The sequence below is a fragment of the Acartia tonsa genome, chromosome 9, assembly GCF_053477335.1.
Source record: "Acartia tonsa isolate MP-2025a chromosome 9, ASM5347733v1, whole genome shotgun sequence".
NCBI lineage: Eukaryota > Metazoa > Arthropoda > Copepoda > Calanoida > Acartiidae > Acartia > Acartia tonsa.
Window position 1 is genome coordinate 31,086,697 of NC_137268.1, and position 21,099 is coordinate 31,107,795.

General features: G+C 32.4%; 1 protein-coding gene across 1 annotated transcript in view; it reads right to left on the reverse strand.

Moving 5' to 3' along the window:
* Positions 1–19,422, reverse strand: part of LOC145328765 (uncharacterized) — a 173,387-nt gene extending 153,965 nt beyond the window's left edge. Inside the window, exon 1 of the mRNA XM_080172596.1 lies at positions 19,226–19,422. Within this exon, the coding sequence (XP_080028722.1) occupies positions 19,226–19,233 (8 nt within the window). The 5' untranslated portion in view covers positions 19,234–19,422. The remainder of the gene's footprint in view (positions 1–19,225) is intronic.
* Between the last annotated feature and the right edge of the window lie 1,677 nt (positions 19,423–21,099).

Consider the following 21,099-nt stretch of genomic DNA (forward strand, 5'->3'; position numbering starts at 1 on the left):
AAAAGTAGTTACTTTTGAATAAAAATGACATTTTAATGTATAATCTGCATTTACATATAGTAAATAATAATGAAATTATGATCGAAGTAATTTTTTGTATTATATCATAAACTAGCTGCTACGCCCCTAGCATCTTTGGGCTTTGTATTTTAAGGGGCAGAGAGGGGCTAATATATAGCTGAAAACCATCACATGACTTAAATCTGAAAATAAAATAGACTAAAACCATCGCAAAACCTATGATAAGGATACTTAAGATAGAAAACCTAATCGGTTTAGTAGTTATTGAGATCTTAAGCATCGGACAAAAAACCTTACTACTTCATATAATAGCATTGTTCCACATTGAGTTGTGAGCCCTGTTTGCCTATTTAAGTGTGATTATTAGCGTAAGTTTAGATAAGCATAGTATTATGGACTAGGAATTTACATATACCAAATTATTTCAAAAATAAGCCTGCTTTCAAGTAAAATTATTTAGAAATAATGCATATTGTATGACATTCCTTTACTGAGTTCTCCATTTTAGGGAAGCTTCAAATTGGCCCTTGGCAGGTTTAAAACTATTTAAAATTTATATATAGATTATGGAGTGGTTTAGGCTATTTTTTCAATATTTGAAAACAGATCCCCATGATGCTAGAGACGCAGACACTAGTTGTTCTTAAATAGCGAAGCTACGATAAAAAAATTGAATATCTATTTATGGCATTGTATTATAGAATTAAATTAAATTAAATGATTTAAAAATTTGAATATTTATTTATAGCATTGTATTATAGAATTAAACAGCTTTCCATGGATATAAAAATATAAAATTAATGATAAAAACCAGTTTTGTTAGTCCTAAGGGGCTGAAGTCCTGGGCTGTTTTTTCTCAGTATTGCTGAGAACCGGTTCTAATCCTGCGGCTATCAATCAGTTAAAACTCTTGTAGTACGAAAGTTTAATTTATATCCATATTAAATAAAAAAATGTCATTTCGTTTGTAAGAAAATTTCAATAAATATTTTCAAACAATTACTATAACATTTTGTTTTTAAAAGCGAAGCTTTTCTATAATTAGGGTTGGTCCGTCCGTCCGTCCGTAACGGATAGCTTTTTTCGTTAATTTAAGCATTTTAGAATCGTCCTATCGATTTCAAACCTTGCATGGTGATTCCTTTAGTAGTTAGATACGATTTAGAAAGCGTAGCAACTCTATAATCATTACCAAAATGTCCGTACGTCCATTTTAAACATGTTGATTTTTTTTCTTTTTTAACAACAAATTTTTATGTGATCTAATCATCCAATTGATCTGATTTTTGGTAAATTGATTCCTGGGACAACAAAGTATAATGTTACAAGCGGCGAAGCAACTCTATAATCAAGTCATAAAAATATAAGTATGTCCATAACCATTATCCTGTATCAAGCAGTATTTCATAAAATTTGTTTACAATTTTGCTTCGACTCTTGTATATTTTTATTCTGATTATTCAGTTCTGATACTATATAAGTGTTAATGTCCGTTTGTCCTACCGTTTCAGTGCTTCGCTTTTATGGATGTTGTCATCCTTGTACTTTTTATATTTTAGTGAATATTCAGTTATCTGCTATTGATGTATCATTGATTCTGTGGGTCTCTCTAAGTGGATTATACATATATGGCCTATCACCTCTATAGATAACTTATATTTACTTGTTATTCATGAGTTTACATAGTTGGAGAAATAAATGGATAGGTAAAACAGCTTTAAGTCAAAACAATTGATTACCAAGGATAAATGGATAAGACAATGGCCGATAAATTGTTTTATATCCCCAATGATGATACACAAAATTACTATAGATTAAAATTAGTGGTTGAAACGTTCGAACACTCAAGTTAAATAACCAACCAATCAAAATTCACTATGGTCCTCAAAGTAGTGAGGCCAATGAATAAGAAAATTTTGAGGACTTGTGTAATAAACAGCCTATTGTCCCCCTTCTCTCTCTGTATAATAACCATATAGCAATTAGTAATTTTAAAAAAATAAGGATGACAACATCCATCAGTAGCGAAAAACAATAAAATCAGTGATGGAGAACAAATGGACAAAGTGACTTATCAGATTCATTGTTTAGTTTCCATAAAAAAAATTTTTTGAATAATAATATTTAAGTAATTTAATTATCATTTACCCGGTAAACAAACACTTATCACCCCCCCCCCCCCCCCCCCTCCCCTTGATTCTTAACACCTTTATATATTGAATAGATAAGGAATATAATACCTAATTCTATTTTCAATAACATACAAATATGTACAAATGTTCATATTTTAATATATATTATATTCCAGTTACTTCGCCCCTAGACTCTAGGGGATATAGTAAGATTTATAAAATAGACTGAAACTATCCCGAGACATTAAACAAGCTTTCCTAAAAAGTACAACCCATTCGGACTAGCCTTTTCTGATGTCTTAAACTTTAGACAAAAAAACCTACTATTTTATATGTTAGAAAGATTGTCCCTAGAAGAAATTAATTTTGTTTACAGTTTTGTGAGGCAACCTGAAGAAATACCTTATTGAATTATAGGAATCATGATGTAAAGTTTGAAATCTATAGGGCAATCTTATAAAATCTAATTCAACTAAAAGAGCTAACAGTTACGTTCTGACTGACCGACCCAAATTATTGAAAAGCTTCGATTTTAAAAATAGTCTAAAATCATTTTTCTGTGAAAAAATTAATAAATTTTTTAATGTCTTTAAATTTACTCTAACAATAACAATGCTCAAACCCAGATGAAATCCAGGAAATTTATGAAATAATAAGGTTTTTTTTTATCTTTTTAAGCATGTCTGACAGGAAGATGGACTAAAAATGTATAGAGCAGATGCGCATAAATAATAGGAATCTTGACTGAAAATTGTGGCTGTCTATCTTAAATAGAAGTTGAGAAAATCACAATTCCCCAACAATATTTTTTTTTTTCTTGTAACAAACTTTTTGGGTACCTTTACAGAATAAGTCCCAAAGGCCAAAGAAATGGCGAGAAAGCATTTAACTAATTTTTTGAATTGGTGGAAGAAGTGAACATTAGATGCCTTTTTCTTCAAAAAGGCATATAAAGTTAAATATGAAAGTTAAATATGGAAGAAAATAAATGGCTTAAAAAGTATAAATAGCAATAAAAAGTATGAAATTATTAGTCTTTTGGTTAACAACTTGTCCGCCCTAAATTTACTCTTTTTCTGTCTGAAGTCTGAAGAAAAATTATTGTCATATTACTAGGTATCTAAAGGGATAAGACAATGGCCGTTAAATTGTTGTAGGTGCCCAATGATGATTAGCGGTCGAAACGTCACTAGTGTAATAAAGAATCCATTGTCCCCCCCCCCTCTCTACATATTACCTGGGATTATAAGGGATAAGGAAGTGAAGATGATAAATTGATACAAACTCCAAATACAAATAACCCCTTCTGTAATTACATTTATTAGCTAAAAATCTCGAAACAAACCAATACAATTTTTTTAGCCAATGAAATAGTTTGAATATAAAACTTTGTTTAATTTATATTAGAATGTCCCTCTCGATCTTATTTCTTATTCTTACACAATATTCTGGGCTACCTTTCTATCAAACAGAAAATAGCTCTTAAAGGCGTAGAGCAAGGCGGCTAGTATATAATATATTTAATATATCAAATTTAACTCTTTTGATTTTTGCAGACTAATGTGTTCTTTAAAATGCAAAGGTGAGGTGATTCCCTTTTATGGAATTGGCACGGATAAAAAACAACCAGTTATGTGGGGGTTTTACAGGGATCCTTAGGGATAAGACAATGAAAAATGAATTAATATACATCCCCAATGAGGATAAACAAAATTTTAAATTACTCTTCTAAAGGACAAAATGATTGGTTAAAAGGTTTTGATACTTTCTGGTAAGGAATCAACAAATTCAATAAAATCTTTAAATAACGTTGATGTAAAACTTTGGGTACTATTGTAATTTGCAATCCAGTGTCCTCTTCCTACCTGGGGTTATACTATTCATTTACTTTCTCTTATAGAAAAAATGATCATCTATAAGAGGCTTCGCCTTAGCTCTAGGGATTTCACAATGAGGGGGGGGGGGGGGGGCGGAAGCTTTTGCTTAAAATAATAATGGATTATAACAAATCGTAAGGTCCAGCTTTATAATCGTGATTTAAATTCTTAAACCATGATCAATAATTGCTTCTATTCTTTTTTTTCTTCAATTTTCTAAGACTGGGGCAAAATTTTACAGGGATCTAAATGGATGATAAGACAATGGCCAACAAATTGATGTACGTCCTTAATGATGATACACAAAACTACCCCTAATGTATTGCAACTAGTAATTAAAGGGTTTGGACAATAAACTTAATGAATTAACCAATCAAAATTTAATTATAGTCCCTAAATTTGTTAAGCCAACGAATAAGGAAACTGTTATTATAAGAATTTGGGACTAGTATAATACACATCCCATTGTCCCCTCTCTCTCTCTCCCTCTCTCTCTCTCTCGCTCTCTCTCTCTCTCTCTCTCTCTCTCTCTCTCTCTCTCTCTCTCTCTCTCTCTCTCTCTCTCTCTCTCTCTCTCTCTCTTCTCTCTCTCTCTCTCTCTCTCGCTCTCTCTCTCTCTCTCTCGCTCTCTCTCTCTCTCGCTCTCTCTCTCTCGCTCTCTCTCTCTCTCTCTCTCTCTCTCTCTCTCTCTCTCTCTCTCTCTCTCTCTCTCTCTCTCTCTCTCTCTCAAAATCATGTATTCTTAAATAGAACCTGATAAGTTATGCTTTAAAAAACTAATTAACTACCTAATCTAACCTTACATGCTTTACTTGAACGAATATACTTAAAAGTAGCGCAGCCATTTGACATTTCAGCTTTACAGGATGGGGTGTTAAACCCACAAAAACTTTTAAACTTGGGGGTAAAACATAATATATTTCAAACAATTGGGGGTTTAGGTACCCCCATCTCCTAACTAATTATAAAAACGCAAATCTTTCCTAAACCGAAAAGAAACATTTATTTAACCTTTACTTGGAAAGGATTAGAGATAGTTCAATAGCGACAAAAGTTATTCTACAGATTAATATTTTAACTACAGTGCAGTGTGTAAATATTAGATATTCATCTGTGCGTAAAAGATGAATTTGAGAAAAACAAATAAGAAAAATACCATAAAAGGAAAATGTGTGTTATCTTTTAATCAACTTTTTAGGTTTAACTTAATATGCATATTTTTTACGCCTAATTATCTTTTTTGAATAAAATATTTGGGGAGGTCGAGGTTTCTTTAAAAAGTTATGAACCGTTCCAGTATGACTTCAAAACCGATTAATTTCCGCTGAATTAGAACCGGTTCTCAGCCATACTGAAAAATCATGTATTGCATCGTAGATAATTTTCATGAATATATCAGAATAGATATCATAAGATTTGTTAGCCCTGCCCTTAGGCCCCTTTCATTTTAATTTCCGCGGAAAGCTGTCTATAATACGGTGCAATGAATAACTATTCTTCATTCTTGACTATTAAGACTGCCTTTCAGAAGTTTAAGGGTGAGCTAGATCCTTCGAAAAAAAAAGATTAACTCATAGACATCAATTAAAAACTATTTATTTTTGAATGGCATCAATAATAGACATTTTTGTGCTTACATTAAAAAACATAAAAATGCCTATGTATCTAACTGTGTATTTGTAAAAAAAAATCATGTTTTATGTCATAATATTTGATTTTATAGCAAAAGTCTTCACTCAGGAATAAAGTGTATGTCATATTTCAATAATTAATACAATTTAGTGTATGATACTATGGGCAATTTCCCTCAAATTACGTTGTCGGACAATTAAACCCCCTAAATATTTTAAAAATATATTTAATAAACGAGGGTGAGGGTAGCTTTTCGTTTGTTCGCTTTTTACTTTGGAACAGGTTAGGTTAGGTTACATTTAGTATTGGAAATCCCCGCAACAAGGGAAGTGTCAGTGCTCCATAGGCACTTTCAGGTGAAGCACCATATCATCCACAGTTGTTCTTAGTTGAAAATATGTTTTCACTTACCTAAAATTTTGTAAAATTGTTAATAAAATCATCATAATTTAATTTTCATTAGTGAATATCAATTAATTAATTTGTATACGATCAGTCTATAGATATTTATTTTAGCCAGCTACAAATTTCACATTATTTGAGTACCTGAAAGTCTGGTGTAAGATTAAAGTAATAATAAATCCATTGGCATTATTATACTATTACACAATCCCTATATGTTTATGTAAAAGCAAAATTAAAAAGTATCAAAAATTTGAAAAAGAATATCTCAAATAGAATCTGAGTAAATTACTTTTCTCCCAAGAGAATCCCAAACACTGCTAACCATAGAACTGAAATTCTTGATCAGCAAAGTTTTCAATAGAAATTACATAGGAGTCGTGTATGATCATAATTTAAGCGCTATACTTTTTTTTTGTGGAGTGTAAATCAACCCCCCCCCCCTTCCCCCTTCCTTCAACACTGCAATTGCAGTAAATAAAAAAAAACATAAAGTAAAAAGTATTCTTAGATTTTATGTATTATCAAATCTTATTACATGACATTCGCGTGATAGACAGTTATTTAGGTATATAGTAAATGTTAAATTTTATACAAAGTTTTCTTAATGTTATCTAAAATAGCAGCCAGGTAAAATAAATTACTAACAAATCAATAGTTGATTTATTCAGATTCCTTATCCCTTTTATCTTATAAATATGATGAGCAAAAATATATAAAACACATTTACAGAGTAATGTAAACAAATTTATATTTATTTTTATTATAAATATATAGCATAGTTTTATAACTAAAATGCTGTTACATTTTTTTTATAGGAGTAGCTACTCTAAAACTAATGAAAATGTTCTTACGTCCGTTCTTTCATGAATACAGTTTTTATACAGTTCAGGATGGATTTTGCGTTTTATTAGTCTTTGGTATGTTAGGTTAGGTTATAATTGGAGCACAGAACCCCTGTAGGGTTATAGCACTACAGGTGTAAGCACCGTAGGTATATGCCCCGCAGGCATAATGATAAATACTAACTAACTTTTTTTTTAAATAGAAGCGTCTTGGGTTACTTGGTTTATTTTAATCTTAACAATAAAAAAAATATTTTCAATACTGTATTATTTTTCCTATTTATTTTCACATCGAAAATGTTGGTAGATGGTTAAAATAGAAATACTTTTGTTTCTTGAAATGTTATCATCCTTGTTTTTAAGAAGTCTTAAAATACCAAAGGAATGCACATATGGGATATAACTGCAAAAAATGGTCTAGTCCTAATCCACAAACTGCAATAAAGCAGAAACAAGAATGAAAACTTTAACAGCAATCACGTCAAAATCAATAAAATTTTAAGCGAAGCTTGGTCCGTCCGTAACGGTCAGCTCTTTTCGTTAATTTAGACATATTATTTTTACGTCCATTCAAAACATGCTGATTTTTTACTTTTTTATGATTCTATGGTAAAGATATCCTATTAAACTGATTTTTGGAATAATTATTCCTAGACCAACAAAGTACAATGTTATAAGTGAGGCATCTCTATAATCAAATTCTAAAAATCAAAGTATGCCCTTTTACTCATGTATTCTGTTTTTACGCAATTTTTCAGGATATTGTCGTCTTTGTTTTGAAGTGTTTCTTTTTAAAATCGTCTTTGATTTCAATATTCAGCTCTCTTAACGGATTTCTTTTGAATTTGAATCAAGTACATTTATCAGCTGTCTATAGTATTCTCTAAGATGTCAATGTAGTCTTATCTTAATCGTTGTTGATTAAATGTTTTTAGATACGCACTGTGTGTTCTAAAATTCACAGTTTCCCGCAAAATTTTAAAATGTTAATGTGATCTGTGTTTGCTTGTCTTAAGTGGTTTGTGTTATGGCTTGAATACTAGTAAAGTGCTCTACAGGAAAGCCTTTGCAATAACGAATTTTAATTGCGGGGGTAAAAACCTTTTATGAGCATGATAACTTTTTTGTTCGCTCGTATCTTTAATTATATAATTCATATTTTTGACTATGCGCCTATCTGTCTATAAAACCATAAATAATTTGCCATGGAAAGGTTCTAGGTTTTTTTTTATAAATATGTAATAGGTAAAGCCCTATACCTTACAAAATTTTATATTTTTATTTTTTGGCTAGCCATGTATTGGACAAACCAATTCTTGTTAAGTTTGCATCTTTGACAATCAAATTGCAAGGATCTTAACAATTTTAACTTTCTCTTAAGCATGGGAAGAAATTTGTAATCAGAAAACAGATTGATGAGAGAAAAAAAGATAATTTTGTCCATCATTAGCGAAAAGCAATTAATTTTAGTTAAAACCAGTAAACAATATTGCAGTACTTATTTGTATAATTCAAAATGTCTGCCAGTTCGTCTGTCTGTCAGCTGGGTTTGGGGAAAACGTGATTTTCTCAGCTTCTATTTTAGATGGATATCTGATATTTTGTGTGAAGGTTCTTTAAAACTTTTGGCATTCAGTATATAACTTACTGGGCCGAACAGTCTGTCGGTAATGCTTTGACGGTCATTTGATTTCTGTAAAAACACGTTTGATAAATCAGCTGCTGTTATAACCAGATTGCTGAATTTTTTTATGAAGGTTTTCCTGATTAATGCAATTGTACTCTATAACTTGATTGAGCAGTCAGTCTGTTTGTAATGATCAAGAGGACACTAAAAAAATGTATCGTTTACTAATAGCGGACATACGGAAATACTTAGTTATAGAGTAGCTGCCTTTTTATACAAGTAAGATGGATATTATTCTTAGAATCATTATCTCTCCCCTGATTGGGCTAACAACTTTGAATCAATTTATTGTCGGATTAAAAAGAAAAGAGAGAGACATACATACAAATTGACATATAAATTGGAAGATTCAGTTACTGGGGGAACAAGGGTGATAACATCCAAAAAAGCTAATATCAGATAAACAAGCAATAACACTTGTAGAGAGTCTGAACTTAATACAAATATACAAGTCTAAAGTACGTTGTATGCAAATTTTCTGCAAAATTACTTATGGACTTCGCCTAGGACTTAATAAAGATGCTTAGATAGAACGCAGGAAAAAAGGGGACAATTGGCTGTTTATTACACTAGTCCCAATAAGTTTTGTTAACGTTTTCTTATTTGTTAATTTAACAACTTTGAGGACTTTTAATGAATTTTGATTGGTTGCTTCATTAAGTTGAGTGTCCCAACGTTTCTACCAATAATAGAAAAAATGGAAAAAATAAATAACTTGATAAGGAAATAAGAAGGATAAATAATGGTAAATAGAGATTCTTAGATAGAAAGAGAAAAAAAAGTTACATTAAATTACATAAAAACGGAAAAAATGAATAGCTTAATAAGGAAATAAGAAGGATAAATAATGGCGAAGATGGGATTGCAAATTTAAAAATTGCACGCACAAACATTTTACAACTAAATTATGCGGTGAAGGAAAAGAGAGGAAACAATATTAAGTAAAAAATTATAAATAAAAATTCTAAAGTAGCGAAATATATGATTTAGATAATAAGCGATGATTTTCCAGAAAGTGCCTGTCGATCACTAAAACCCCTCTCACTTTTTATTTTCTTATTAAATAAGAGGGACAAACCCCTGCGGGTCCTCTACCTCCGGTGCCCTAACCATGCAGCGATGCCCAGTTCCAAATATAACCTCACCTAGCCTGATCTAAATTTATAAACAAACATACAATAACTACTCCCAACTGTTTATTTCTTATTTAAAACTAAAGAGAATGGGTGAGGGTTCGGTGATCAACAAGGCATTTTGAGGGAAAATGCTTAATTTTATCAAGGACCAACACACCTTAGCTATGGAGAAGTTGCAACAGGAACAAAAATAAAACAAAGTTGCATGGTATACAAGAGAGAGATAATTTTTTTTTTTTATAAAACATATCTCTGTTGTTTTTTCCGAGTTTTTGCAACTTGTATTTTCGGCAGACTTTGTAGTTACATCTATTTTATATGGGGTAAATATAGACATATATTTTTAAAATTCCAGTCAATTCTATAGTATAAATACCTTAACTACCCTTATCCTTCTGTAGTATGACTTAACACATACCAAAAACTCACACAAACAATACATAAATGGTTTAGCATGGCAGAGCCTTTTAAATTAAAAAAAAATACCAATACTTCAATAAAGGGAACGAGTTTTTCGTTTCTTTGTATATTGTCAAAAACATAATTTAATAGAAGTTTTGTGATTTTTTTCTCTCGGTGTTTTTTCTTCATTTTTCAAAGCAATTATTTGTAAGAAAATAAAATATTTCTGTTTTATTGAAACCCTTTTTTACCCTAAACTATAAAAAACTTGGCTAGCTTAATATCAGTAAAAGAGACATAATTTTCATTTAAATTAAGATGAAACAAGGTTGATAATATGCGAATTATCAAAATATACTTTTTTTTGTAAGTTTCTTTATAAAGGATAAATTAAGGGAGTAGGGTTGGTAATTTATTTGAAATAAATTTTTGACATTGGTCCTTCCCCCTCCAAAAAAAAACCTAATTTACCCCTACAGTTTTTAAACAAATCAGGCCAAAAATAAAAACTACTCTTTCATTTCAACAAAAAATCCGAATTAAAAAATTAGAATGTATGAAAAAGGTGTGCATTTACGGCCGCATATTATCATTATTTTTTCAGAAAATTTCAAGTTCGCAAAAAAAGATGCATATCAAATTTGGTGATATGGTAGTGAAACAAAGGCGAATAAGCTAACTGTGCAATTATTTGAGGTTCTGAATATTTATTACTTTGATTTCTAAGTGGAAAAGGATGTACACCTAATAAAGGCGTTGTCCGTATATTAGTGTATAAAACTGCATGCTAAAATATTTTGCACAATCTATTTTGCACTCTTATTTATATTGGGAGATAAAGGAATATTTAAATTTGCAAATCAAAATTTTATAGATCATGTCTGGACAAGCATTTTTGCAAATTAGAAAAATTACCCATCATAAACATATTTTTAGTCGTTTTTTTATGATTTTGACTTTTATATTTCTATTGTTTAACAAGTTACTGTTTTATTTTTATTTTATGAATAGTAATAAAAAAAGTAAAAAAAATAGCCTCTTTCACTTAAAAATATACTTCCTCTTTAATTGCTGAGCCTAACGGAGAATTCATAACGTGATAGCCAAATCGAATCATTTATTGAAATTTTTTTAGATGCATTTTTAAAAATGTAAAATTTTTAGATAAACCTTCCACGTGTGAACTTAATATACGATCTTTAGGATCATGGAAAGAAAACTAAGTAGCGGGTTTCGTCGTATTTTCAGAGTAGCTTTTCTTCTATTTCTAGCCCCTTCAAGCCAGTTTCTTAATCCTGCGGGGCAATCATTATTATAGATCTTACCTAAACTAACCCATCAAAAGCTACTGTGAAAATATGAAAAAAACCGCTACTTAGTTTTCTTCCCATTATCCAAGATTTCTAAATAAGACTATTATTGGGGTGGGGTGTGAGGGTGTTGCAACCTACCTTTTCTTCAGAACTGTTATCTTAATTTGCATGCTTTTTATTAGGTTTTTATGTAAGTCAGCAAAAAGACCCTTGTAAAATTAAATGCAGTAGCATTTAAATGTGTTTTTTTTTCGGCTACATGGCATAAGATTTAGTGTCCATAGCTTCCATATTATAGACAGTTTTTTTTGTGTTTTGTGTGATTTTCTTTCGACCACATAGTATTGGAAGAAGGTAGACATATTAACGTTATTGAATGACATTATAAACAGGAAGGGAGGAGACATTGGGCTGTTTATAATACTAGTCCCAAAAGTCTTATATTAACGTTTTCTTATTGCTGCCTTTTTGTTTAATTTTGATTGGTTGGTTCAATAATTCGAGTGTCAAAACGTATCAATTACTAATTGTAATGTACAGAAGGGGTAATTTTGTGAATTTAAATTGGCGATGTACATCAATTTATAGGCCATTGTCTTAACCCTTTAGATCCCTGCATTATAAAACTATTATTATAGCAACCTACCTCCTACTCAACTTAAATAAATCTTGAACAATTTTTTCATAATATTCGCAACTGCCGCGTTTTTGTGCGGGTTTTATAGCTGTTTGCCATTGTGATATTTGCAGAATCCTCCAATTTTTGCAGACATAATTGAACGCGGTCTTGGGAATAGGGCGTGGGAAAATATTCAAGTTAAATAATTTCTTCAAAGAAACAAAGAAAGAAAAAAGCTTTTTAGATTTTTTAATCAAAATGTACAAAATATCAATGACGATTATATCTAAAAATCATTTGATCTATCGGTTTGTCTGTCTGCTTTGGAATTATCTGATTTTTAAAGGTAACATGCCTTTTTATTCAGAGGAAATTTTGTGTATGATTATTTATCTCTGAAATGTATATTCTATTAAAAATAGAATTAGATGCTTCTTAGTTGCTATTAGATATGGATGTTCCGAATTTCGTATAAAGATTTTCATTAACTATGAGCATCTACTCTTTTAATCGCCTTTTCCATCCATCTGGTTGAATTTTCTTTAAGATTTAAAATTGAAGAACTTTGCCTCTTATGAGTGTTGTCTTCCTTGTTAATAATTAATTGTCAATAAAAAATATAGTTTAACATATAAGAATAAAGCAGTAAAAACAGTAATTTTTAAAAGTAATAAAAAGTTGAGAAAAAAATGTAATTTCACATATTACTAAATATTTTTTTAATTGCACAAAAAATTGTCAGGATAAAGGGATATACTGTAAACAGGATAACGAGATGAATTAATTAACAGCGCTATCACACAAAGTACCCTCTAGAGCACCCCTTTTTAAAATACATTTAAAAAGAAGGGGGTGGGTTACTAGTTTTTCTTATGCATATATGTTTACTTTATGTCAGGTTGGGTTATGTTATGATGCGTACTGGGTAGCCCTGCAGAGTTAGGGCACTGAGGGTATATGCACCCCATGTATACCCCCAGCAGAGTTAGGGCACTGAGGGTATATGCACCGCATGTATACCCCCAGCAGAGTTAGGGCACTGAGGGTATATGCACCGCATGTATACCCCCAGCAGAGTTAGGGCACTGAGGGTATATGCACCGCATGTATACCCCCAGCAGAGTTAGGGCACTGAGGGTATATGCACCCCATGTATACCCCCAGCAGAGTTAGGGCACTGAGGGTATATGCACCGCATGTATACCCCCAGCAGAGTTAGGGCACTGAGGGTATATGCACCGCATGTATACCCCCAGCAGAGTTAGGGCACTGAGGGTATATGCACCGCATGTATACCCCCAGCAGAGTTAGGGCACTGAGGGTATATGAACCGCATGTATACTCCCAGCAGAGTTAGGGCACTAAGGGTATATGCACCGCATGTATATACGCCCAGCAGAGTAAGGGCACTGAGTGTATATGCACCGCATGTATATACGCCCAGCAGAGTTAGGGCACTAAGGGTATATGCACCGCATGTATACGCCCAGGAGAGTGAGGCAAATTCTTATTTTAAATTTACTTTAAAAATGGGTAGGGTAAGAACACAGTAATAGTGTCTGACTGATTATGACGTAACAAAAAAAATAGCCAATGAGAGGCCGTTATTGACCAATGGTAGATGCTGTGAGTATTGGTGCAAAAAATGGGGACAAATTTCAAATTGTTTTGGCGTGTGACTTCATACCCCCATCTCTTTTCTAGGGGGTTTCTTTCCTCCTTCCCTTTTCTTTCCCCTCACTTGTGACGTAAATAAACAGCCCCGTAAAATCAATTTAAAAATTGTCCCAATTTTTTGCACCAATACTCACAGCATCCAATGGTAAAATTTATAGTGGCCTCTCATTGGCTAATTTTTTTTGTTACGTCATAATCAGTCAGACACTATTACTGTGTTCGTAGGGTAATCACCTTATGCGAATATAGGGCAAATATTCTTCAAGCATGTATTAAAAAAATAGGTGTAAAATTTTTTTCTTTCAAAATCCTATCCCTTGTTTCATATAGAATAGTTTGCCAGGGATCTTAAGGGATAAGACAATGGCCGATAATTGTATGTACATCCCCAATGAATTGACACAAAATTTCTGAAGATTACAAATAGGGGTTGAAACGTTTGGTCACTCACCTCAATAACCAACCAATCAAAATTCAATAAAAGTCCCCAACGTTGTTAAGCCAACGAGTAAGAAAACGTTGTTATAAACATTTGGGCCCGTAGGGTTGGGCCGGATATTTTTTTGGCCGGATACCGGATACCGGATATCCGGCTAATTTCAAATGCCGGATATCCGGTATCCGGCCGGATATCCGGCCAACGCCGGATATCCGGTTATCCGGCCAAATTACCGGATATCCGGCCGGATAACCGGCCAAATTACTACATATTAAAGTATCAAAAAAGGATATAGTCCCTTTCGTGGCAACGCACCTTAAGGGGCGATTCATTTTATTTTTTAAATTGCTTTTAATAGGTTATTTTAGGTTAGGTTAGGTTATATTTGGTAAGGTGATTTCCCCGCAGGGTAAGGCAATTGGCCCCGCAAGGTTAGAGTCCCCCGCGAGGGGCTAGAAATAGGAGATACGCTACTGTGAAAATACGAATAATTGCTCCTTAAGGGGCGTTGCCACGAAAGGGACTATTCCCGCAAAAAAATTTCTTCATAAACTGGTGTTTTATATTATACTAGCGTCTGCGTCCCTAGTATCTAGGGATATATATTAGAAGGGACATGAAAGTGCAGAAAAATAACTTAAAACCTTACAACAACTTTTTTATAAAAATTAAACAGCCTAAAACCACCCTGGGACTTATAAGAAGCTTCACTCTAAAGGAGAAACATATCAGCTCAGCAGTTAGCAAGATCCTTTGCTACAGACAAAAAAAGCTTAGTAAATAAATCTAATTAACTATTACTACTCTCAATCTGTATTATCAATCTCTAACGGTTGGAGGATTGGCGGGGAGGTGGCGTTGAATGCCTCCCCCCCCCCCTCTGATTTTTTTCTATCCCATTTTCTGTGTATAAAAGGTAGAGGGCTATAACTGAGTGACTTTCGAAATATGGGTATGACACATAACTGAGAGTTGAAATTTTTTTAATACCTCCTTCCTGGCGGGCACAGGATACCAGCAAATCTGGTAAGGTCATTTAGGTAAAAAGTAAAAATATTTTTTTACTTAAACAAAGCATTTCATGTTATCTAATACTAAAATATCCTATAGTCGTACATCCTCATATGTAATATAGGTGTTCAAGTCGATTTCAGGTTCCAGGTATAATCCTGCAAGTCCTGAACCTCCAGGTCTCTAGATATCTTTAAACGGTTCCTGTGACCGCAAATTTTTACTTGAAGATTTCAAATTTTAAACTTAGGCTTTTTTATATATCTTCATGACATATTACAATTTCATAAAATCTGTTGCCGTTTACCTGCCAACCGTCGGTTTGCGGCTGGCAGCTGCCAAGTACTGCTGCCACCGCCAAAATTTATGTTTTGAGATTTCTAATATAAAATTTACATAAACATAAACATATTCAGAAAAAATTGTTCTTCTAGCTTCAATAATAAGAAAATTAAAGCCATTGAAGATTAAAAAAAACCAGAGATTTTTGTTGTAAAATATAAAAGATTATATTGCCGGATATCCGGCCGGATAGTTTCAATATCCGGTATCCGGCCGGATATTGAAAATGGCCGGATATCCGGCCGGATATCCGGCCACACCGGATATCCGGCCCAACCCTAATTTGGGGACTAGTGAAATAAACAGCCTAATGTCCCCCCCCTGCCTGATAGTTTGCGGTGTCTGCTAGCATCGTGGATAATCAAATAAATTTTTAACAAAGGCAAAAAAATAACGTCAACATCCACGGAAGCGAGGCTAAAACGAGGCGAACGTACAGATATTCAAGCGTGTTTTATCAGAAAGAAAAATGTTTTGCCTACAACTTAATAACAACTTTATAAAAAATATGCAATGTTTAAAAATCATTTTATGCTTTTCTGTACGTCAATATGTATAATATGATGGTTAAATTGTAAGAAACAAAAAAGATGATTTTCCATGTTAAAAGAAATACAATAAATCGAAGTACACATTTTTATGACCTGTTACTTTACAGTTTTATAAATGACCTGACCAATAACCATGCAAAAATCATAATATCCCTGCATAATATGAAAAAGATAATGATAAAGCTATCCTTTAGAGATAAGGAGATAGACAGACAGACACACCTGAATGGCAGAAAATCCTATTTATGAAAAACTTACGGTTGCTCGCGGAACGTGATATAAGAATGCAATAATTTAGTCAATAGAGACTTCATAGTTACAGGGATAGTACAATGGATTAAATAGATGATAAATTAATATCTCCTACAATTTATATTTATGCTAAATTCAATATTTGATAGCTTAGAGAGGGGACAGACCGACAGACAAACATACTGCTACTTTTATTTAGATGAAAAAAAGTAGATGGAGGTGTATGTATTGTACTGTAAGTTTTTATGTCCATTTAGATCTCGTGAACCACTACACTGATTTTTCCATGGAATTCAGGATTGCTAAGAATTCGTTCATGAGTTTAGCTATGTATCGAATGGTGTTAAAAAAAAGTGCCCTAAACACGAGTCCCCCTAAAGAGGATTGTAACCAGAGAGAAAAAGGACAATGGGATGTTTTATGATAAAGTTTTCTTATTCGTTGTCTTAAAAAATTTGGGGAAATTGGTGAATTTTGATTGGGTGATTTATTAAGTCGAGTGTTAAAACGTCTTAACCACTAATTCTAATTTTACAACAGGGGCAATTTTGTGTATCTTCCTTGATATGTTAATGAATTTCTCGGCCATTGTCTTATCTCTTTAGATCCCTAGGTTGTATCGAAAATATATCAGGATACCTTATTCAAAAGAAACTGCCCTCCTCTTATCCCTGACAAACAATGAGTAAACCGTTTGCAAATAAAATATTTGTTTAGCCAGCTTTATTTATCTTTTTCAATAGTAATTCATTTTTTTTTTCACAACGTATTTCTTATTTGATTAATGATTAAGAGGTTTAAGCTTGAAATTTAAGCTTCTAGCATTAATTGACATACTTACAAACAATATCCTATACATAGTAAGATTTTGTTATCAGTTTATAAAGATTTCGGAAGACTTTAATCGGTATTAGATGCACTTTTCATTGAAACTTTAAAACATCTTTGGATGGTTTTAAGTTATTTTCCTAAACTCCACAACCCTCCCCTAAAGGCTTGGGGCTTAGCTGCTGGTATTTTTAATTGTAATATATAGTTTTAGAATGTAGCTACTACTTAAAAGACATTGAATTATTATCTATAATGATGTCTGTATGTACCAAAAGATCTTGGTAACTGCTGTGCCGATGAGGTTCTACTTTATAGAGAAGCTTCTTTTATGGTCCGGGAATGTTTTTCTAATTTGATTCCATTCACAAGAAAACGTCTAACGAAAAGTTAAACCTTTAAAGAAGCTAAATAAAAAGTACAACATTTAAATTCAAAAACATTATATCTTAAATTTATTGCAAAAAAAATGCTTAAAAAGTAAAACATGCATTACAAGCAAATTCTTTTGTATATTTTATCAGCAATTTCATAATTTTACAACAATATTTTGATAGAAATAAACCTTTTTTCATTAATTAAGTTGATTTGTTTAATTTTTGAGTAAAAATGATGTCAATCTATATAATATTAGTAAGAATAGAGAAAATATATAATATATACTTCAGAATTGTTGAGATTAGATACTTTGAAATAGATTTTTGGCACTTGATGTCTAAAAATCAATTAAAAATCACATTCTTGGTATTACGCTTATTTAATTAATTTTTTTAAAAACTAGAAGTAACAATCTTTAAGGGGCGGCCGGACAGACATTTAGATGAACAAACAGTCAAATACTAGAAATATTGTAAATCTATGAAGTTAAATTTTAGGTTGTCTTCGTTTTAATCAGTGGCGTGCACAGTGATTTACCACCGGGGAGTGAAGTCTTAAAAAGAGGGGGAAGAGGAGGGTAACCCTACCATATTAAATGTTTTAGGATGGTGTTGACACCCCCTTCTTCACGCTTCTAGTTTCAATAATTTTCAACCAACCAAACATTGTCAAAAATTTTTAAATGTCTCCATGTTTAAAATTGGTAGAATATGGTATTATCAGGGATCTAAAGGGATAGACAATGGAAAATAAATTAAATGATGATACACAAAATTACCCCTTCTGCAGCGTAATATTAGTGGATGAAACATTTGAACACTCAACTTAATAAACCGACCAAAATTAAAATTAACTAAAGTCCCCAAAATTGTAAGCCAACAAATAAAAAAGGATATTATAAAACTTTGGGGATTTGTGTAATAAACAGCCCATTGTCCCCTCTCTTTCTCTCTGGGTATTATATAGGTTGACACAAGAACCTGATGATAAGAATCTTGTCATATCAACAAATCAAAACAAAATCAAGACCCAAAAAAAACTTAAATAGTCTTACCCTGTCAAAAATCCGTCTCGAAAAACGTTGATAAAAAACGTTCTAAATAAAAGCGTTACATTTAGATTTTAGAATATAAAGTAACAAGTTCTTTGTTTGTTTGTCCGTTAAGATCCCGCTAACCTCTTAACGGATTGAAGTTTCAATTTCAGGAAATTTCCTGTCTATTTTGTTTTAAGATTAAACCCTTGGGATGGTTTTGGGCTATTTTTCTCATACCACATAACATTATAGGATACAGAACCTTTTATATCTAAAAACATCAATGTATTTTTAAGCTTATCTATTGTTATTTTATGTTCAATGATAATGTATTTGACAGCTGTATTAGGGAGAAGAAAGGGCTGTAGAAGAATTTATTATCATTGTACTATCACCCCCTTATAATGTGTCATTTTTTTTAAATTTCAATCCATGATGGTATTTTTAATAGGGTATATATTTTTATAAATGTATTTGACCATGAGCACGTAAAAATAATGTCCTGAGCGCTCAAAAACCAACACAAACGCGCTCGCAAGCGCATACACTCATGTAGATTATAATATGTATGCGTGTACATATATGATTTCTACCTTTTTTTTGATCAAACCCAAAAATAAAAGGATGGAAAATTTGGACGCTTACCTCGACATTGTGACCTTTTCTCACTCGCCTAGGTTACAATCACTACAAGCATTGAAATCACTGTCTTTATAGGTTGATAAAATCACGGTTTTAAGTAAATGAAAAAGTGATGGTTTTGTCAAACCAGTGGGCAAGTACTTTAGGCACTCATATATACATGTGTATGTGTATATGGTTCTCAGCGCCTGACACTTGGGTTACTGTCTATTCAACAGGTGAGAGAGAGAGAGAGAGAGAGAGAGAGAGAGAGAGAGAGAGAGAGAGAGAGAGAGAGAGAGAGGGTGGCATACAAGGGGTGTAGTACAGGGCCTTCACTTCATCATCCTTCTCCTTAAAGTTGTTGTTGTGGTGGTAGGGGTGGTGGGGGCTTCACCCCACCACAGCATCTTCAAGTTGGAGTTGGGGGTGGTTGCACACATGCGGGGCCGGGGGGATCTTTCGTGTATGTAACTATGTATGTGTGTGTGTGAGTGTGTGTGAGCAAGGGTATATACAAATGGGCAGGTCTCTTTCACTTTACATTCTTTTCTCTATCTCTCTTTCATTTTATCTGTGTGTAAGTATGTGTGTGTATGTGAATGATTGGATGACTCAAACAACCTGTACTCTCGTACACACACACACACACCAACTTCTCTGTGTGCTAGCGCACACCGACACACACGCACAACATAAACGTCAAATACGCTCACTTTTATCTTATGTGTGTGTGTGTGTTTGTGAGTGTTTGTTTCCAAATAGTATGCATGAATTTTCAACGAGAAGATTATTTTTTAGGACATTTAAAATGTATTTCATAAAAGTGATCCATATTTTTTTTTATAAACTATTGCTTTTAAAATATTTTATAATTAAAATCAAACATTAATTTATTTAACCTCTATTTTTTAAAGATAATTAATTTAAGATATAAAATAAATATAAAATCACTCCTTTCTACTTCCTTAAAAATCACACAGACACACACACACACACACACACCTACACTGTTAAAATCGTGTAACCATTATTTTAACTGTTTTGCTGTCTTTTTATTTTTCTAAATTCATTTTAATGTCTTGATATTAAGTTTTCTACTCAATGATAAATCTGGAAGTCACCATTTTTATCTGAAATAAATATTTTTGAACACGAGGAAAGAACATTTACACACTCACACACATACACACACACACAGCCTATATGAGAGGGGCCCCAAAAAGATTTGAAATCTGAGTTAGAAGTTAGTCAAGTGGTTACGCCGCACTAAAGCCCCAAAAAGCGTGCATTCAAACCTGCGGGGGATAAAGAAAATAGCCTAAAAAATGCTAAAACTAAATGAAATGTAATTTTTAAATTCAAAATTTAATTTAACTATGGGGTACACTACCCCAAAATAGTTATAAACCATCCCAGAAGCTTCATTGTAAAGCAGAACCATATCGGTAAACGGTTTTAGAGATCCTTCGGTACAGACAGATAGATTCACAGTCATTATATTACTTTTATATCTATAAGAATAAATTCAACAAGGACAATTATATCCTTAAGTAGCGTAACGTCTCTACAAAAATTAAAGCCGCTTTTCATTTACAACCCCTTTAGACAGACGGACTTACAGAGTAACGAATATGCATGAGCTATAGAATATTAATGCATTCAGGAAACATGCGGGATAAGACAATGGATGATAACTTGACGTTAAGACAAATCTAAGAAAATTTGCATAAAAATGAGATGTTGTGTTTACAAAACAGTATGGGGACAAGTATAATGTCCCCTCCCACCCTGAATAACTTTGAGTTAATGACATATCATTGCTGCACTAAGGATGCTTTAAAAATGTCCTTGTTAATAGTAAAAAATCTTCCTTTAATACTTTGTTTGAGTCATAG